Consider the following 22374-nt stretch of genomic DNA (forward strand, 5'->3'; position numbering starts at 1 on the left):
TCCCAACGAGCTTACACTGAACAATCGAGATGACTCCACTCTAGCAAGACTCTAGAGTTACACTGTAAATTTGTCTGCGACAGTGAAATCGATTAAAAAATTTCACTGTGATTTCCATGTGTTTTTGCCCCACCTTCACAGATCAGTGATGCATATACAGAGTTTACTAATGATTATAAATAATTAGAATTAGTAACACTGACTCATTCTGACTGGGGGTGGGGGCTGCCCTGTGTATCTTACCTAAAAGGGGAAGATGAAGAGTGTAAAGTGTGTGTGTGTGTGTGTGTGTGTGTGTAAGTGTGTGAGATAGTGAGGCAGAAAGGAGGAAGTTTCACAGTGGGGTGTACAACAATAATCTCATTCCTGCAGTCTCTCCTGAAGCTCTGCACAGGATACAGCTGTACATCTGTGTGTGTGAGTGTGTGTGCCCCAAGAGAGTAGGTGTGTGTGTGTGTGTGTTCAGTGGAGGTGAGAGGCGATGGTTATAGAGTGAGGGAGTGTAGAGAGAGTGTGTTTCTTCAATATAGATGTGTGTGTGTGTGTGTGTTTTACCAGGGGACAGTGCGAAAGCAAAGCTCCTGTTTTAGCATTGCTTTTAGGCCAGTGTCGCCCACTTACAGCCAGCAGAGCAGCGGTGGAGGAAAGGAGTGACTCAGGCATGAACGACAGAGATGGACAGAGAGAGTGAAAGTGTGTGAAAAGAGAGAGGGAGACGTTGACATCACTTTTGTGCCCCTGGGGTCTTATATATATATATATATAAATACACCCACAGACACTAAGAGCCAACTGTGATACACATTTTGTGATACACCCATTTCAGGATGGGTTTGGTGTGAAATTGTGAATTATTGAAAGATACCTGGAGAGAGTGCACAGCTGCCAACAGTTCTTTCACAGTTTATTCACTATCCAAACCCACCGGTGAAGCTACCACCACCATGTTTTATCTGAGATCTCAATGTGATGTAAAGCGATAAGTTCTATTTTGGGGACTCTTTTGCCTCCCCACTCCCTGGCTTAAACCCTCTATAATATATGATAAAACATTGTCAGGCAGCAAATATAGCCACTTTATTAAGTCATATTAATCCAAGTTTTATATACGATGATGACAAAATAGTAAAATAGTGGCTGAAATCTGACCAAATACATGTTCATTGGGTCCAAACCCTTTTGAAACCATATTTTTCACACTATCAATGAACGTCTATTTTCATAGATAATGTGCACTGGGTTATAATGTGCATTATGCGCCACTAGTAGTGGGTGGTGTCACCTGTAAAGCTAAGCTAAGTTCAGTAAACAAAACTGCAGTTTAAACTAGCGCCGCATGTTAATCTACACAGATTTCTCTCCTAAAAACTGTTTATTTGGGTGAGTAAAGTGCTTCATTTTATTTGCAGTAAGCTTAGACTTCCAGATTTCCACTAAGGCTGGGTGCAGCAGCATTAGAATTAGTGGTTAACCACTAGCTGTAGTTGTGGACAGCGCTACTCCGAGGAACCCTGAGTGTTCCGGTAAGCCAGCAGTGCTAGCCGGGGTTAGCAGCAGGCTACAGGCCGCTAAAACTCACCTCTGAACAGCTAAAGAGCTAGCGCTTAGCGTGGTTAGCAGCTAATGCTAATGCTGCTCCAGCCTCGGTGCTGGAGAAACTTCACTAAAAATCCTGTATGAGGCTGTACTTCAGCAGAGTGGCTTTACTGCTCCTTAATACCTGACTGTCATAATGTATACATAAGATGTATTTTTGGAAAAATGAAAGGATTTTAATGCGCCTTATGGTGAAAAATATGGATTTAATTAATGGAGCAAATTCATTCAGGAGACTATGTATTGCAATGCCTTTCTTTAGGAGACATAATCACTTTATGTCAGAAATAATGTTTAAATTTTAGCTTTGTATTTACACGTAAAAGGTTTGCATAATACAAAAGTATGTAAGAATCTAACAACATTTTATCTTGATAAGGATTTGACTACTTGAAATGATAAAGGTGATTATAATATAATTATATTTATAATATTTTTACAGTTTAAAGCACTTTTAATGTTGCTATCGATCAAAGTTATCATATAGGTCAGTGCCGTTTCACACTGTAACCTCTGGACTTGTTTATATTATAGTTATGAATGGTTGGCCATGTCTGATATTTATTAATAGTAATACAAAAAATATTTTACAGTTTGTAGCTGTTTAAAATCGGTGTTTTTGGATTGGTCCTAGTTGTCATGTGGCTCTGTCCTGTTACACACCGTTACACACAGCTCAGGATGACCTCTTTGATCTTTGTAAGCATGGAAATGTGCTGGACACACTGGCCAATGATCACGTCACACACTCGTCACATTTATTTGTGTGTGTGTGTGTGTGTGTGTGTGTGTGTGTGTGTGTGTGTACACAGTGAGAGAGAGCTGTTCTATATTTGTAGCTCGGAGGCTGACTCGTCTGTCTGCTGTCTCGTGTTGTCAATCACAGCCTCTTTTCCTCTGCCCTCTGTCCATCCATCAGCATGTCCTCCCCTCCATCCATTCATCCGTCCGTTCCTCCGTCCCACTGTCCATTCGTTCATCCATCCCGTTCGTCCACCTCCCCTCCCTCTTTCCCCTGGTGTGTTGCTGTGGCTTCTTGATTTGATGGTTTTTAAAGTGTGAATGCAACAAACTGGCCTTACAGAGAGCTACCCCGAGGAGCTGCTGAGGAGAAATGTCGCACACACACACACACACACACACACACACAGACTCGCACAAACTCACTCAGTCACATGGCTCTGCAGCAGGGGTGCACTTCTCTGACCTCCAAAAGATTCAATTCCAAAGCAGTTGTTACTGCAATGATTCAATGAGTCAATTTGATTTTAATTTGATTCTAAAACACACACAAAAAAAAAAGTTCAAAAGTTTGAAATTCTTTCTCAGATTAAGTTATGGGTTTATTTCCTCCCCAAATTAATTATGTAAATTAATTTCAGATTGATTCCAAACATTAAACAGTAGTTGATTAAGTATTATTATAGGGCTGGGCAATAATTCAGTATCAATATGCAGTTATACATCTCTGAAAAAAAAAATTAAGAGAGCACTTAAAAATAATAAGTTTCTTTGATTTTACCAAATTGAAAACCTCTGGAATATAATCAAGAGGAAGATGGATGATCACAAGCCATCAAACCACCAAACTGAACTGCTTGAATTTTTGCACCAGGAGTAAAGCAGCATAAAGTTATCCAAAAGCAGTGTGTAAGACTGGTGGAGGAGAACATGATGCCAAGATGCATGAAAACTGTGATTAAAACCAGGGTTATTCCACAACATATTGGTTTCTGAACTTTGCAATATTTGAGGTCTAAAGGCTCAGCTGATTCAGAAATCTGAAGTGTATCTTAACATATGATATTTGTAACATATTTTTAATATATTTTCAACATATTTAACATATATAAACAGCTACATGTTGTTGGGGTTCTGAGCTTTATAACGGAGTACTACAGTAAGCTATAGACATAATACACATCTTATCAATCACCAAAACTTGCTCATATCTAACCAGTACAGTTTCATTGATCTATTATTAATAATCAGCGATTTTACACTGTTTATTTCAATATCATACATATACTTTACATATTATTTACCCAAATTAGGAAATAAGTTGTGATTTGGATATGTGTGTGTGTGTGTGTGTGTATATATTTTGCCCATCTTGTCCAACCTTCTATTGCTGTTATACAAAATCTAGAAGGAAAGAATCCCAAACAATATATATATATATATAGTGATTTTTGCACCCCTGCTCTGCAGATGAGAAAATGAAGTGAAAGATTTCGAATTCTCTCTCATCCTCCTTCACTTCTTCTGTCTTTTCTTCTCTTCTTCCTCTTCCCTACTTTATCCCTTCTGCCAACCCCCCCCCCACCCTTACCTTCACCCACTCCCCTCCTCGTAGAAGCCGGTGCTCTTGCCCAGTCCAGTGCTGGCGTGGTGGCGGGTGCCATCATCGGTGTCCTCCTCGCCCTCCTGTTGTTCGGCGCCCTCATCTTCGTCCTTGTGTCCCGCAACCGCCGGCAGCAGCAGGGTTACCGCGGCAACGGCAAGGCCAAGGCGGAGCCGTACGACTCGGTGGCCCGCCTCTTTGGGTCCGGCGGCGGAAGCGGCAAGAACGGCACCAACGGGAACAACGGCAACAACAACACGCCCATCTACCGGGGGGAGCCGGTGCTTTCGGAGAAGGCGGCCAACCACAACATGCACCCGGGGGGCGTGGCCCTGCTGGAGACCACTCCCACCGCCCAGGACATCTTGCTGAGCAGGGAGATGGATGAGGCGGAGCGCAGGAAGTTCGACGAGCTGGAGGAGGAGGACGAAAGGTACGACCACTTCACAGCAGGCGGCACCATCCTGCAGCTCCGCCCACACGAGCAGGACATGGGCGGGAGTTACCTGGATGACGACATGGAGTCGCAACGTGACGGATCGGTCATCTCGCGGACTGCTGTCTACGTGTGAGCGGGAAGAGTGTAGCGATGTCGCGAGAGAGCGAGCGAGTGAGAGAAGGAGAAAGAGAAATGAGGATTAGAAGAGACGGAAAGGGAAGGAGGTGGAGGTGGAGAGAAGGAAGTGAACCTACTTCCAAAGGATTCTTGTTTGGTTTTGTTTGCTTTTTTTTCTTTTATTCATCATTTTTATTCGTAAGAAATCTCTTAATTAACGAAAAAAGAACAAAAAGAGTGACAGAAATAGAGGCTTCAAGGATGGACGACTAGACAGACCGATGGATTTATTATTGGACTGGATGGAAAATTATCACAGGATGGAGAGATTGGATTAGAGAACGAAGATAATGAAGGAATGAAGTGGAAAAATAAGAGGCGCATCCTGTGTCTTATACAGTACTTCCTATTTACAGCGATGGTTGTAATGGAGACGATTTCGGAGGATGCACACTGCATTATCTGCGTTACATGTAAAACATACACACCCACACACTTGAAAGTGAAAGTTTGTTTGCGTCCACACTGTGCTGTGTAATCAGGGTTCAGTCCATTTCTTAAAAAAAAAAAAAAAGATACTCTTATTGATTTTTATCATACAGTAACTCTCTTGTAGAAAGGACTGTTAATGGGTAAACTTCACTCTTTCGTCGCTCTCCTGGTTTTCCTCGCTCTGTCTTGCTCTCTCTTGTTCCCGTTGTTCGATGTTCACTGTTCGCTAACCAGTTGATTACACATATTGTAGTCTTGATTTCAGGCACTAAAATAGCATTGCATTAAGTGAACGAAAGGCCACTTTTTTATTATTGTGCCACTTTAGTGAATTAGTGAATTACAGTGACTTTCAAGGCTGTGCTTTAAATGCATTGACAAGTGTATAATATGATATGATATAAGGGGTTTTATCATGCATAGCATACTTCATATTCATGCTTACACTGAATAATTCAAAATAATTCAAAAATATATTGATATAGTATCATGTCCCATGACTTTTTGTGTTTCCTATGAATGCTATAGAATGGTACACAGCCTCCTACAATTAAATGTGGATGTGGAATTTATGGCCAGAGTCACTTTTAACCAGTCACGATCATTACCAAATTACTACTGCTCTGTCCACAGAGGGTGGTAATGCCTTCTATGACATAATACTGATACACGTTACTGATTCTGAACTTCTAATTCTAAACTACGACAGATCAAATAAACAAACATGAACATCCTGATGTTTTTTACATCAGTAAAATCTCAATTGTTAAGCGACCTTAAGTGACCTAAAGTGACCTTAAGAGACCGTTCGCAGGTGTAACGCTCCACAGAAGAGTGACGAGTCGTGATGAGTTTAATCATGAATTGCATTGTTGCAGACAAAATCATTGTAGCAATCTCTGTCTCTTATATGGTGATTGTACTGTCAGCCCTCTAAGGCCTACAGTGAATCAGCGATTCAGTGAATCATTTTGGAATCTGCCTCCTCCATCTGTAAATGATTTATGCTCCACTGGCCCTGCCTAGATGACCTCGTTTCCCGCCATTAACCCCCTTATCGCTGCGTTAAATCTCACAGCTCTAGCCCTGTCCACTCTTAATTAGTCCCAAGCGGTTCACTTCTCCAGTGATTCGCTTTGAATCATTCTGTTTATTAGTGCTTTTGCCGTGAATCACCACCAGCGAGCCGTGTGGTATTTTTGGGTTATTTCTGGATAGGCTAATTGACCCCTGAATGAATGAACTGATTGAACTGATTGACACTATGTTGTTTTTGAGTGTGTGAGTGTGTGTGTGAGTGTGCGAGTGCTGTCGGGCTCGCAGCCGCTGCTCCGCCCGGGGCTCCTCATGAATTTATCATTTATCAATTATAAGGCAACACACAGGAAATTGCTGTGTGCTTTGCTTGTGCTGTAGGGGTCATTTATGCAAATTGGATGTTCAAATCCGCTAGCTTAGGGCTCGTAAACCTCATTTACGAGTCATTGTTTCTTCTCTGTGGTTGCAGCTGAGGTTCAGTTAAGGACGAGCCCCTTTAGAATAAAGGCTAAAGAATAAACGTCAGTGTCTAGGTACTGACTGGTCTTACATTTGGACTATTTGTTTTTAAAGAAGTTTTTAGCCTCTGTTTTAACCTTGACCTTTATGTTCTGCTGCGAGTATGTTTTTGCAAACTTCGTAATTATTTTTTTTTTTACTTATATGGGCCATTTGAGCATAAGGTATAATACACATTAATGATAACAATTTTTTTCGGATGATAGATTATCTCATAAATAATTGTGTGAAAGATATTACTGTCATTTTAAGACCATTTTTCGATATAATAATAATAACTTTAAATTACATTTACAGTGTTTTTAATTTTTCTTAATTTTTTAGGAATATGCAGACACTCAAATTGACATGTAACATTTTTCATATAAAGAAAAAAATTTAAATAAATAAATGAAACCAGTTTTTAAAAGGAATATTTTGGTCATTCACATTAATGTCCTCTTCTCACTAAAAAAAAAAACATGATATAATGTGATATTAAGATCAGCAAAAATTAGTTAATAATGTAATCAATATAATGACAATATAATGGCTTATAAATAAATAAAAATCAAATAAATAGAAAAAAACGTTAAAGTAAAATACCATAGTCAGTGGTTTAAAACACATTTATAATGGAAGTCAGTGGACAGTTTCAGAAAAAAAAACTTGGTATTGTGGTATACTTACAGTGGAAGTCAATAGGTAAATATACTATTAATTGAAGACAATTGTTAATTGTACACTTATCATGTTTTTTTTTTTAGTTTTCCCAAAAAACTATTGTGCGCCTAATAATCTGGTGCCCCTTATGTATGAAGGAGCAGTAAAGCCACTCCAGTTTTGTTTACTTATGTGCCCCCAGTGGTGAACCTGCTGAATTAGAAGGGAATCATGGTGACACCCTTATAGTCTGAAAAATTGCAGAATTTTGGCATTTCAGTGTGCTTGCATTTTAATTGTACTGGAATACTATAAGTATATTGAGTTGATACTTTAGTTTATACGTTCACTCAAAGATAATGCATTTCCTGTCTGTATGCACTCTGTATTTGCCTTATATGTTTATATCTCTAGTAAACAGTTCATTACCATGGATAATAATTTAAATTTTTATAGTAATAATTCTTATGTTTAAACAGGAATCTTATCGACTTGATAATTATACACTTACAGTGGAAGTCAATGAGCAGCTTGCCAAGATGATGGCCTGTGGTAATCAGCCATATGCTTTAGCTGGAGATCAGGTTTGAAAATGCTAGAATTGACTTTTAAATCTGTACACATCAAGCACAGCCATATGATGATGATCATAATGATGATTATGATTATGATTATTGCTTTGAACTAACGCTTTATCGCTTTTAATCTTAATGAGTCCACTCTGTATTTATAAACGCACATCCCAGACGGTTGTCATGGCCGCACAGTTAAATATATCCATTACTTCACACTTTAGCTTTTCATTCTGTTCGCTTCATTTATCACCGAGTGGAGGGTGGGAGCCCGGCCGAGCCGTTCACAGAGCAAGAGAGAGGAACACAGAGCGAGAGAGGGAGGCTGTACGTGTGTGTATATACATATCTATAAATATATATATATATATATTTTTGGTGTGAGGTGTCTGTATGCACTATATGTACACACTTTATTTTTCTTACATGAAAAAAAAAAACCCTGTGATTAAATGTCTATACTGCTATATATTGTAAATAAGACGTCGGACGGGCTGATCTTGGAATGTATTTGCCCAGCAGATCTGTGTCGCGCTACATCTGCTACACACACAACAAGAGGAGTGGTTGGTTTGGAAAACACGAGTGGCATTGACTACAATACCCATGATCCTTTGCACAAGCTATAGCAACAACAGTGTTGTCTTGCAGTACACAAGTAGGCCAACACAGTCTCCCAGAGAGGCCTCATCCACCTGAGTGTGTGTGTGTGTGTGTGTGTGTGTGTGTGTGTGTGTGTGTGTGTGTGTGTGTGTGTGTGTGTGTGTGTGTGTGTGTGTGTGTGTGTGTGTGTGTGTGTGTGTGTGTGTGAGAGAGAGAGAGAGAGAGATAGAGAGAGAGAGATAGAGAGAGAGAGAGAGAGAGAGAGAGAGAGAGAGAGAGAGAGAGAGAGAGAGAGAGAGAGAAAAGAGTGCGCGTGCGTGAGTCAGCATGCTAAATGGTGTCTGGCTGTAGGGCAATGAGTTATTCTTCCATCCTTTCAGGGTATCACACACACGCACATTTAGACACACACACACACACACACACACATACATTTACACACACACACACAGCGTGATTTAAACTGGCTAGCACAGACAGTAAATCATTGTTTGTCAAAGTGGCTGCCCTTCCGAATCCGTAAGAACATCCCTCTGCTCTTCACAACCTGGGCATGCTGGGTAATGTAGTTTTTAATATACTGTAGCCTCCTCCTGCTTCCCACAAATTCATCTTGACCTCACTATCTTTTTTTTTTTCTTCCCGTCACTGAATGCAAACAGATTCTCACCCCAATTCTCTAAAAATCTCCCATGGACAGTAGAGACAGTTACTCCAACAAAAACAGTTAAAACTATTGTTTTAAATGGCCTTAATGCAAGAGAAATTTATAAATAATTAGGTGCCATAATACTTTTATCTATATACAACTTGCAATGGTTCATTTTGATGTAAAAATAAATAAACTGAGAGCCACCACTTAGCATTTTTTCACATAGCTATTAGCAACATGCTAATCACTGCTGTGTCTCTGCTAGCTACACTACTAATAAAGGAATAGTTCAGACAAAAAGGCTGATAATCTTCCAATTAAAACATTGAATAATAAAAGAACAAAACAAACAAAACACCACATTGCATTAGCATGATTTGCTGTAGGCTATCATTTATAGAAATTGTTTAATTTTTCAATCAAAAACAGCTAATGTTGATAGCAATTATAGGCTTGAAAGTGTTAGGTGCTGCTGTTTTTAGCTAGTTTTCTGCTACACACAGTTTGAAGCTAAAATGAGACAACTTACAAGCTGTTTGAAAGATGCTAACAAGTGGCTGTAGATTAGCTAGACAAAAACTAAAAAAAGAACAAACCAAACCAGAACAGATCAGGGTAAAAATAGGGGAAAACTGTGTTAATTTGGTGTTTTTTTTTTTTTTTTTTTTTTTTTAAATTGGCATTAATTTAAGAGAAATCTATGACTATTACGTGCCCTAATACTTTTATCTGTATACTAGTTGGCTATTATGTTTATGTATTGATAAATACATTTTTTTACATAGCTATTAGCAACATGCTAATCACTGCTAACCAGACTGCTACTCAATGAATAGTTCAGACAAAAATGCTTTTCATTTTTTAATTAAACAGTGAATAATAAAAAAACAACAACAGACAAGAACAACACATTGCATTAGCAGGCCTGTTTTAGGCTATCATTTATAGGAATTGTTCAATCAAAAAATGCTAAGGTTGCTAACAATTCCAAAACAAAGGTTTAAAAGCGAAGTGGTGCTACTGTTTTAGCTAATTTGCTGTACTTTCTCAGCTGCTTGTAAGTTTAAAGCTAATATGAGACAACTTAGAAGTTTTTTGAATGATGCTAACAAGTGGCTGTGGATTAGCGTGGATTAGCTGTTTAGCTTCGTTAGCTAAAAACCGACCCAGAACAGATGAGGTAAAAATAGGTGGAAAGTGTGTAAATTTGGTGTGATTTTTTTTTTTAAATAGGGAACCTGTCGCTTTCAGTGTAACCCACTTTGATTCCTGGCTGGAAGCTCAGCCAGACGGGAATTAGCGCTCTGGGGCTAAAGCACTGCTTCCACCGCTCATTAGCCGAGAACACACTGACCTTCAGTGAAGGACAGGACACTGTGAGAATATTAAGACAGTGCTGTAACCTCTGCGTTCTGAGTTTTCTGTCTCCGCGTTACGTTTCAAAGCATTTCAAACAAGGAGTACGTAAACATACTTCCCTCAGAAATGCTAACGATATTGCTAACAATACATGAAATCAGTCCTATTTTTGCCACTATGCGGTTAATATGATGCTAATGTGTGGCTAAAAGGTACTAAGCTACACTTAGTAGGAATATTTCAAGCAAGAAATACAAAATAAATGAAAAAATCAGGTTGATTTACCGTAATTGTAAAAACAAACAGCCACCACTTAACATTATGCAAAAAGCATCATGCTAATTGCTGCCCTCTAGCAATTATGCTTCTGTTAATGAAATGACTTAGTTAAAAATGCATGCTTTTCCCATAAATTCGATCAAACAGCCACCACTTAGCATTATGCAGATAACCCTTATTCTAATGTATGCCCATTAGGTAGCTACCAGGCTATTTATTTATGGAGTGATTCAGCTAAAAAAAAAAAATCATGTTTCCAACCAAAAAAAATAAACTTAAAAATCTCAAATAACCACTACCACTTTACACCACATATTAGCATCTGTATTCAGATATATAGCTGTTTTTAATAGGTTACCTACTACTTAAGTGCTTAAATCTGTTTAGTCAAGGAAGTTAATACTGTGGCAAACTGTGAAAAAAAAACGACAACATTACGTAGCTTTAGCATGACTAGTTTCAGGCTAATGGCTACAGGCACTGGCTAAAGCGCTGTTAAAGGGAAATACTTTTTTATTTTATAATTTTTTTTTATGGAAATAAGCAGTCATTTTATCTCGCAGTCATGCATGCTGCACCTTTAGCTTGTTTGGTAAAACTTTTCATTTAAGCCACAAAATCCACGCTAGTCATCCAGGTGAATATATATATATATATATATATATATATATATATATATATATATATATATATATATATATATATATATATATATAGATATATATATATATATATATATATACAGTACCAGTCAAAGGTTTTTTTATTTGAGTTATTTTCTACATCATAGATTAATATTAAAGACATTAAAATAATTAAAAATTATGTAGTAAACATCCAGGAACTCAAGAACTTCAAGATGCTGAGAAACCTATTCTAGATGACACTGATAAAATACAAAGTTCTGCCATCAAAAAATCTGCCATCAAAGCTAATTCTGGCTATAGTACAAAAGTATAAAACACATATTCTTGTTTGTTTAACCATTTTTTTTATTTACTGAATAATTCCGCACATAGCTCCTGTATAGCTTTAATGTCTTCAATATTAACTTTACAATGTAAAAAAATGTCAAATAAAAATAAATAGGATGAAAACACATCGAATAAGAAGAGGCGTGTCCAAACATTTGACGGGTACTGTATTCTCTATACTGGTGTAGCAACTGGTTGACCAGCTTAATTCTTGACCAGAATAGTGTATTGTCACTCTACCGCAAAAACCTTGTTTCTGAAAAATGGAAACGTCACAGGAAAAGTATTAAAAAAAAAACCTTTAAACATTTAATGGAAGTCATTGTAAAAAGATTTTCTATTGGTCCATTCAGCTTCATGAATTATTTTACAGTGTAAATGGTTCACAATGGTTCACATTATGTCAAAAAGATTTTTTAGCTACAATGTATTTCTGGTCAAGAACTAAGCTCGTCATTCAGCTCAACTGGTAAAATCTGTTTATTGGGATAGTTTTCATTTCATTTTTGATTATAATAAGGGTCACTAAGGTTCTTCATAGAGTAGAAGTGGGTACTCCAGATCCATAGCGTAAAGCCAGCCAGGCAGTTGGCACGAAATCCTGGGACGGATTTCTACGCTCTGGATCTGGCTAGAGAGCGAATGCATATGATCACTATAGGAAAATCCACATTAGCGCTTTGCTGTTTGAAGTTCTGTTGTGTTGTAAAGCTGTGTGTGCGATTTTGAATCGAAGCCTTAAATGTCACTCAACCAAACCAGTCTCTCTGTATATAGTATAAATATATACATATAATTAAATAAGTGATGATGAAGAAAACAGCTCAACATTCGATGTCACATTTTATTGATTGATTGATTTTCGTGTATATAGAAATATTATCTGTGTGTCCCACAACCACGGAAAGCATGAAGGATTTTTTTTTTGTTTTGTTTTGTTTTGTGTCCTGTCCTGTTTTTTTGTTTTTTGAGTTGAATGTGTCTTTAAAATGATTTTTCATTACTTTTTTAATCATCTCGTAAGTGCTTTATTAGTGCTATTACTCATTTTATTTCAGGTTATTGTTGCCTGTAATATTTTCTGTGTTTTTGCGGTTGTTTTTTTATGGTTTGTTTTGAAGTCGTAATTTCTGTCATACTGTTGTTTTTTTATTATTATTATTATTATTATTTTGATTTTGTTTGTAATTAAAGTCTGTTGGAATTTACAAAACTGCCTCGTCGTGTGGCCTGGTTCCTCTGCAGTGCTATTTTTTCCTCCTTCCTGCAGCTTTTTAGAGTTGGCATCCTATAAAAATGTGCTGGGAATGCTAAAGTGTGTGTGTATCTGTGTGTGAGTGTGTGTATGTGTGTGTGTGTGTGTGTGTGTGTGTGTGTGTGTGTGTGTGTGTGTGTGTGTGTGTGTGTGTGTGTGTGTGTGAGTGTGTGAAGGGAACCTGTCATCGATAACCCAGATACAGCTGTCTGAGAATTCTAATGCTTCTAAATGGGCCATTTGAGACTAACCCATTCACACACATGCATACACCTAAATACATACAGGTGATGCTTCAGTTGGGAAGTCTCATCACAAAAATAATGACCAATAATTATTTTGTTTTAATTACGTTCACACAGTTTTTACATGTTTAAAGCAAAAAAAATAAATAAATAAATGATGCAAAAACCAAGCTCATATTGAGTTTAAATACAGTATAAGTGTATTGACGACAAAAGTATTTGGACGCACCACTTTATTCGTTATCACTGAATTCAGAGGTTTAATTCAGTCCCATTGCCACAGGTGTATAAAATCAAGCTTCTATCCATGCAGTCTGCCATTATAAACATTATTGAAAGAATATAAAGAATCAGTGGAGCTAAAGAGCTCAATAAACTCCAGCGTGAGAATGTAGAATATAATATTTTAAATAAGAATATTTTATATTAGATATTCTGTAGGTTGTTTTCAGGCTCAGAGATTATAATGTCAAATTTCTTTAGACTATTTAGGCCATGGTGTCGGGCCATGTACAGTCAGGACCTTTCTTTCTTTCTTTCAGCCTTTACAGTATTCTTTCTTTCTTTTTTTCTTTCTTTGTCTTTTCATTATTCTTTCTTTCTTGCATTCTTTCTTTCTTTCATTCTTTTTCTCACCCTCCCTTCTTCTCTTCCTTTCTTCCCTGTTCTTTCTTTCTTTCTTTCTCCTTGTTCTTTCTTTTTCTTTCCATTATTCTTTCTTTCTTTCTTTCTTTCTTTCAGCCTTTACATTATTTTTTCTTTCTATTTTTTCTTTCTCCTTTTCCTTTCTTTCTTTTAGAGTTTACATATTTTTTTCTCCCTTTTCTTTCTTTCTTTCTTTCTTTTTCTTTCTTTGTCTTTTCATTATTCTTTCTTTGTCTTTTCATTATTCTTTCTTCATTCCTTTTTTTTGTTTCTTTCTTTCGTTCTTCCTTCCTCCCTTCCTTTCTTGCTTTGTTCTTTTCTTTCTCCTTTTTCTTTCTTTCTTTTAGAGTTTACATATTTTTCTCCTTTTCTTTCTTTCTTTCTTTTTTCTTTCTTTCTTTGTCTTTTCATTATTCTTTCGTCATTCCTTTTTTTTGTTTCTTTCTTTCGTTCTTCCTTCCTCCCTTCCTTCCTTGCTTTGTTCTTTCTTTCGTTTGTTCATTTTTCCTTCCTTCCTTACTTCTTTCCTTCCTTCCTGCCTTCCTTCCTTCCCTACTTCCTTGCAAAATCAGTGCAGTTTTGTTTTCCCACATAATCTTACAGCACTTCATGCTTCCCTCTGCTGCTGACAACTTTTATGGAGATGTGGATTTCATTTTCCAGCAGGATTTGGCACACTGCCCACACTGCCAAAAGTACCAATTGGTCTTATATAATGTTTTAATTTTCTGAAACCTCTGATATTTGGGTTTTCATAGGCTGTAAGCCATAATCATCAATAATAAATAAATAAATAACTCTTAAAATAGATCACTCTGTGTGTAATACATCTATATAATATATGAGTTTCACATTTTGAACTGAATCACTGAAATAAAGTAATTTTTTAATGATATTCTAATTTCTTGAGATGCACCTGTAGCACGTGTTCTGTGGGGCTCTATCTATACCTGTGGGGTCCTGAACATAGAAGAACAGAGTGAAAGGAGGATAAATAAACAAAATATGCTGAAAAACAGATTCAGGACTACAGTCTGTAATTATTATAGAACTACAAAGTGTGTCTATTTGAAATAAGATTATTATTTACATAAAATGAATGTACATGCAGAAATGCTATTTTTATTACATATATTTGTACATTCTATTACTTAAATATGTCTTTAATAAGTTTGCTCAGTGTTCAGTGCAAAAGTTTGCGCACCCCACTTCTGTGAATTTGAGCCATGTGGTTGTTATGGCTCGTATTTCTACACCACTAAACAGCTGCATAGATCATAAAAATCAGATTAAGACCTGTTTTATAGAGAGCCAGTAAACAACAGCAACCATCAGCGAACACTAACTGCATAAACTGCACAGTAACAAGCAGCCGATTGGACATCCGCCGATTATGATCTCATGTTGTATGATTTATTTACCAGCTGTTTGGTTGGTGACTCCTCCAGTTCTCCTCATGTTTCCTTCTTCTGAAGCTCTGCGACTCTGTTCAGAGTTGGCCACTAACTCTACAAACTCCTCAGATGGCTAAAAATCAAGATTTATATTATAGTTGGTGATCTTTGGGCGCCATATATAGATGATGTCATATATTTGCTGCCCACTCTTACATGCAGGCCTGTTTTGGGACCTAGGATTCTACGTTAGCACTATAAATACCCATATACACACTGTAGAGAGCACTGGGGGTGTGTTGTGTGTTTGACTGATAACAGCTTCACTCCCAACACGAACACACACACACACACACACACACACATACCAGCTCCACTGGTTAAAGGTTGTTGCTTTGTTTGATCTACAGAAGCAGTCTGGTCTAAAGGTAAACTTGAAGCTTGCAAGGAATAAGGGAGGTGTGTTTCTGTCTGTCTGTGTGTCTGTCTGTCTGTGTGTATATTGTTACAAATGCCAATAAAAAATGGGGTGTTAAAATTTTTTGTTAAGAGATTAGCATTCTAATTTTTATTAGTTTAAAATAGTTTAACTGGACGGGATTAGTTTCTCAGGGGGACCTGGGGTAATTTTCTCTTTTATGGGGGGGGGGGGGGGGGCATGTACGTGTTTTTCTCAGACGTTTTTCGCTGAACTCCAGTAATTTTAGTCCTATCCAGACCCACATCTCTGATTTTTGTCTCCTCACATTTAATAAAATAGCTATTTGTCCACTGCTTGGGCACAACTTGGGCAAGTTTCCACAAAGATCCACAGTGAGTGGAAATGGAGGAGCTACTGAACGTGATGTCATGTGATCGAGAAATCCTAAAAACTCACTGGTCTTTCTGTTTTTTCTATTGCAGTCCAGATGCAAGAGTTTAAACACTGAGTAGAAGTGTGAAATATTTTTCACAGACGTCCCCTGAGGGCTTTTGATTTTTTTTGTAGTAGTAGTATTTGGCCTGACAAAACTAAAGCATAGTTAAACATAGTTAAACTAAAAAGTACTTAAAGTACCAGTCAAAGGTTTGGACCTAATTTCAGTATTAAAATGTAAAGGTAGTGCACTATAGGACTTTTGTTCTTAATGGCATTTTTTTCCATTTACATTTCTTTTACATTTATACTTAAAGAGTAAAAAGCTTGAGTTGATACTTCAACTTCTACAGAAGTATTTTAATACTCTATACTTCTACCTACATAGTAATGAATGGAAATACTTTTCACACCTTTGGAAATAACTGGTCTCTTGTCATTGGAAAAGTGTTAACCTAAAAGCCTTATAAGTACTCAAAATTTCTCTGGGTTTAGATGTTCTGGTGTTGTTGTTTTTTTGCTGCATACTGGTAAGAGCAGGTCATATTGATTGATGGACTGTTGATTGTTGGGGTGGATGTTTTACATTTAGTGCCTTCAGCCATAGAGGCAAGCTTCTCTTATTTACTCAGCTGCTTGCAGTAATAGAAATGTCGAACATATGCTTCGTGTTCATACTGGACGTATTATTATTACATATAAATATTTATGGGATAAATATTCTGACACAGATCCTGTGTGTGTGTGTTGTTCAGTGTGCAGCCCCGTAGGCAGTCAGCTCGTTGCGTTTTTTCCTCAGCAGTATGAATGCATTAGCAGGTGACCCTGTTTGAATGGTGGCGGCTAGGCTAATATAACGACAGACTTTTCCTCCAGAAGTAGCTCCGTGCCCTACATTCTGTCCTTTGTTCCCCTTCCCTCACTCTGTTTGGCGAGTTGATGGGGTCAGAATCTGGGCGCTGTTGGCACACTTGTACATGTCACTGTCAGTTTCACTTCGAGGCTTATTTATTTCTTTCCTTTTTTCCCCCTTTTTCCTCGGCCATTTAGCCATCTGCCCGCTCTAATTGCTTTGGATTGCAACCTGGCGTGAGGACCAGATGCCTTCTCTCTCTCTCTCTCTCTGTCTCTCTCTCTCTCTTTCTTTCTGTCTCTCTCTCTCTTTCTTTCTGTCTCTCTCTCTGTCTAGTTGTATATGTGCAGAAGTGTGTGTTTGTGTGTATATGTGGTTGTGTTGGGGTGATGAACAGAATGAGCACAATAGCAGTGTCGTGATTTCTGAAAGACTAGAAAACACACACACACACACACACACACACATATTGACGCTTGCTTCCTTGCTTGTCTTCCTCAGGCCATTTGTCTGCCAAAAACACACACTGGTATCCCTGGTGGGTTTTCAGTCTTTCTCTGCGATTCCTCCAGGGCCGCCGTTAGAGGAAGTGATGTAATATTGGCTTTTTAGGGAATGTAAGAATTGATTATAATACAATAAAAATTACAATACAGAATCAATACTAGAAAATTAGAACCTCTGGGTACTAGCACTGTTGAGTCCAGGACAGACCCATCTTCAAATACTATCAAATCTTTAATGATGTACAACTATTAAGTATTACCATATTTTTTAAAACTATGAAGTGAACTTAAAATCCTTTAATTTTCCCAAAAATCAACAATCCCAAATAACCCGGTGCACCTTATGTATGAATTCTACTGTACCAGTCAGGATGTAAGAAGCAGTAAAGCCACTCTAACGCTAAAGTGCAGCGCTATACAGGAGTTTAAGTTCAGTTCTCCAGCACTGAGACTTGAGACTGGAGCAGAATTAGCATTACCCGCTAACTGTGCTAGGCGCTAGCTCTTTCGCCATTTGGAAGGGAGTATTATTGGCTTGTAGCCTGCTGCTAACCTCAGCTAGCTCTGCTGGAGCAGCATTAGCATTAGCATTAGACGCTAATTGCTCTAAGTTCTAGCTCTTTCACCTTCCAGAGGCAAGTATAACAGACTGTAGTCTAAAATTGTGTAGATTAACATCCAGCACTCGTTTGTCTTTAAAAGAAAATGTTTTTTTATGAATTACAGCGTTGTTTACTTAGCTTAGCTTAGCTTTACTTAACTTTAACTTCGTTACCCCCTCCCCCCACCACTGCCCAGCGGTGAGACCTGCTGAGCTAGAAGGAAAACATGGCGACACCCCTGTTCCTTACTAGTGTCGCATAATGCGCCTTATAATCCAGTGCGCCTTGTGTATAAAAAAATAGATCAGAAAATAGATGCTCATTGATAGTGCGCCTTATAATCTAATATTGCAAAAAATACTTCACTTGTAAAAATCCTAGAATAAAGACTTTTGAGGACCAATTCTAGTACAAAAACTGTAGAGTACAAATACTATTAAGCTCATGACTCGTCCTACTACAAATATAGTCAATTTAAGGACAAGTCTGAGTATAAATACTGTAAAGTTTAACACAATATATACTAAGTTGAGTCTCGACATGTTGGATGAAGCATCCAGTAGTGTGTTAGCAGGTAATAGTGTATGGTTTGGTGCTGCTGTAAGTTGTGTAGGTTCTACAGGCCCTGTTTCCTCCTTTCCACACGTTCTAAAGTGAGAAGCTGAACTGATGCGATTGGGCCCTGCAGCCATGACACTCCTGTCATCTGCAGTCCTAACAGTATGGTGGACACACACACACACACTCTTTCTCTCTCTCTCTCTCTCTCTCTCTCTCTCTCTCTCTGCAGGAGCTCGGCTTGCCTGGTCTTCCCCTCGGCTCCTGCAGTGACCCTTGGGGGAAGGCATTATCTATAGATAACAGATAAAGAGCTGATCCGTCCCAGTGGGAGATTTAGAGCGTTTCAGCGCTGATGAACACTGCCCGGGTCAGGACTGATGATCGATCGGTCTGAGCCGGTGTCGTTACCATGGCGACCAGGTTCCCTTGACCTTTTAAGGAGGTTTAGTTTGATTAAGCTTTGGGTATGGGATGGGAGCTGATGAAAGGGAATGAGTGTGATGAGTGATGATGGAATGGCTGGTAGCCATGGCAGCACATATGCAGAAGTGTATTGCTTTCCAGAAACATATACACCGGCCATATCATTATTGACCATCTTTCTATATAGTGCTCAAACAGAAACTAATATTTCTTAGTTTGTCATTAGTATGATGGTCAAGGTGATTGAAAAATGCAGATGAGAACATTCTCTACTCTTTCTACACTATATCGGCAAATGTATTCACTCAGCCATCCATATTATTGAATTCAGGTGTTCCAATCACTTCCATGACCACAGATGCATAAAACCAAGCATTTAGACATGCAAACATTACTGAAAGAATGGGTCAATTTCAGGAGCTCAGGGAATAAAATCCAGCACTGTGGTAAAGTGATAGGCCACATAGCCTGTGCAACAAGTCCAGTTGTAAAATTTCCTCACTACTAAATATTCCACAGCCAACTGTCAGTGATATAATAACACAGTATAAGAGACTACAAAGTGATAGACCATGTTAAATGACAGAGCGGTCATTCATCTCTATTTCTACAGACCGTCAAACTTCATGTGTCCAACATCACTGTCTGAACACACAAACTGTGCCAAAATTCTGTGATGAACGGACCATATTTTTTTCACCTGAAAAAAAAAAAATCATTTTTACATTGACTTTCATTGAAAGTTTAGAAGGTTTTTTATCTCTCCTGTAAAGTTGCTGTTTTGGAGATATTTATTTTTCATTGGACAGCGACGATATACGACGATATACTTCTGGACGAAGGGTTATAAATTCCCATAAACACACTTCTAAACCTTGTGGAAAGTCTTTTTAGGAGTGTATTTCGTCGCTGTCCAATGAAAAGTATCTACATTTTTGCCAATTTTTAGTTTACTACATAATATGAATACACAAACTGTCCCTTACACTGTGCCAAAATGTATTGATGAACAGACCAAAATAAATACTTTAAAATGACCTGGAAAATAAACTCTTTTTACATTGACTTCCATTGAAAGTTTAGAATATTTTGTCTCTCTCCTGTAAAGTTGCTGTTTTGGAGATGCTTGTTTTTCATTGGACAGTGACAATATACATTTCTGGAAAGGTTTTCCACAAGGTTTAGGAGTGTGTTTATAGGAATTTATAACCCTTGTCCAGAAGCGGTAAAGCTGACATCATATTAAACCCTATGGATTAAGAACAGGATCACTTACTCACGTTTATGTGCGTGCGAAGGTAGAAGTTACACTATTGGAAATAGTGTTTGGTCATGCTTGTCTGTGCTTGACGATGCTGGTCGGAGCTAAAATACAGCTGTTGTAGGTTTGTGTTAGCATGGAAATGACACACTACCGTAACATTTTGATAACTGTCCAGTTTAAGGTGTAAGAAACACTAAACTGAAAGAATGATATATATATATATATTTTTATTCTTTCCTGTGATGGAGAAAGAAAACTGGATGTTTGACTGTGTGGCTAAAAGCTGCTAGCTGTAAGGCTAATACTCTCCAGGATGCTGTTTTAGAGTTTAAAGGCTGTGAAAGAAAAGTAACCAATAAGATGGTTACTTATTTCACCAATCTGTACGGTACAGCAAACACACACTCTACATAACACACTCTCACACTGGGCTGAGGGTCAGCCAGGCCTGGCTGACCCTCAGCCCAGTGTGAGAGTGTGTTATGTAGAGTGTGTGTTTGCTGTACCGTACAGATTGGTGAAATGGAAACTTTATCACTTTATCATTATCTGTCATCTTATAGATGTGAGCATGGAGCACAAACCCCCCTTTCTCTCTCTCTCTCTCTCTCTCTCTCTCTCTCACTCATTCGCTTTGCGGCTGTCATGGAGGAGAGGACGGACAGCCGGAGTGACTTGTGGGGGATCACCCAGCAGTGATGCGCGATTGGCCGACTGCCATACCAGCAAACAGGAGGGAAAGATGAACAGAGAAAATGAAAGACAGAAAGAGAGAAAGACAGAGAAGACACGTGCCTCTTCTCTCTCTCTCTTTTTATATCTATCCATTTCTCTCATGCTCACCTCTATTTCTCTCTCTTCCTTTCCCTGTCTCTCACACATTTACTTCTCTTTCTTTCCTTTCTCACTCTCTTTCCCTGTATAGCCACATGTATTTCTTTCTCTCTCTCTCTCTCCCATCACCCCAACTTTTGCTCTCTCTTTCCCCTCTTTAACCCCATCTCTCTCTCTTTCCCTCCATGAAACTGTCTTTCTCCCTCTCTCCGCTCTCTCGCTTTCGTTACCTCTCACCCATCTCTCTCTGTCTTTTACTCTTTTTATCTTCACTCTCTCTTTACCTCCATGAAACTATCTCTCTCAATATCTCTCTCTCTCCCTCTCTATCTCTCTCTCCCTCTCTCTCACTCCCTCTCTTTCTCTTTCTCTCTCTATCCCTCCCTCTCCCTCATTGCTCTGATCTGTACCGCTCACCCCATCTATCTTTCTATTTTACTCCCCCCTCTCTCTCTCTCTCTCTCTCTCTCTCTTTCTCTCTCTTTTCATCCCTCCCTCCCTCTCTTTTTCTCTCTCTCACTCACTCTTTCTCTATCACTCCATCAGTATTCCCCATCATCCCTTCATCATCTGTAACACTCATCCCATGTCTTTCTCTCTCTCTCTGTCTCTCACTCTCTTGTACTCTATAACTCCCACTTTCTCCCCCTTTCACTCTTTCTCCCTCTCACCTCTCTCTCCCTCTCTCCGATTGATCTCTTGCTCCCTCCACCCCCCCCTCTTTCTCTCTGACTTTCTCTTAGTCCCCATCACTCCATCTCTTCCTCTCACCCCATCTCTTTCTCTCTTTTTTACCTCACTCTTTTACTCTCTTTCTCCATGAATCTATTTCTCCCTCTCCATCCCTTCCTCCCTCTCTCTGACTCTCTCTCCCCCTCTCCCTCTCGCTCCTTCCCTCCCTCACTCACTCACTCACTCACTCATTCATTCCCCATCACTCCATCTGTACCTCTCACCCTATCTCTCACTTTTTTACCCCTCTCTTTCTCCCTCTCTCTTTCTCTCACTCTCTCTCTCTCTCTCCCTCTTTCCCTCTATAACCCCAACACATTCTCCCTCTTTCCCACCCTGAAAATTTCTTTCTCCCTCTTTCTTTCCCTCTTCATCCCTCCCTTCCTCTCTTTATTTCTATCTCTCACTTATTCCCCCATCTATCCATCTTTACCTCTTACCCATCTCTCTCTCACTCTTTTACTCCCTTACTCCCCACTCTACTCGCTCTCCCTCTCTCGCTCTCTCTTGCTCTCCCTCTCTCTCTCTGTGCAGCTGGTCTGCTCCAGAGTTGGCAGGGTTCGGCCCACCTGCAAAAA

At 38.7% G+C, this 22374-nt stretch overlaps 1 protein-coding gene across 2 annotated transcripts in view; it reads left to right on the plus strand.

The window, feature by feature from the left end:
- The window catches only part of si:ch73-22o12.1 (nectin-2), a 122881-nt gene that overhangs the window by 55157 nt on the left and 45350 nt on the right, over nucleotides 1–22374 (plus strand). The window contains exon 7 of one of the 2 annotated variants that reach the window (XM_007250853.4): nucleotides 3953–9006. The exons of the other annotated variant lie outside the window; for it this stretch is intronic. Coding sequence (XP_007250915.2) covers nucleotides 3953–4512 — 560 coding nt within the window. The 3' untranslated portion in view covers nucleotides 4513–9006. Of the gene's footprint in view, nucleotides 1–3952; nucleotides 9007–22374 lie in introns of those variants that run through there. 2 annotated transcript variants of the gene reach the window in all.

This window comes from Astyanax mexicanus, chromosome 6, assembly GCF_023375975.1.
Source record: "Astyanax mexicanus isolate ESR-SI-001 chromosome 6, AstMex3_surface, whole genome shotgun sequence".
NCBI classification, from domain to species: Eukaryota; Metazoa; Chordata; class Actinopteri; order Characiformes; family Acestrorhamphidae; genus Astyanax; species Astyanax mexicanus.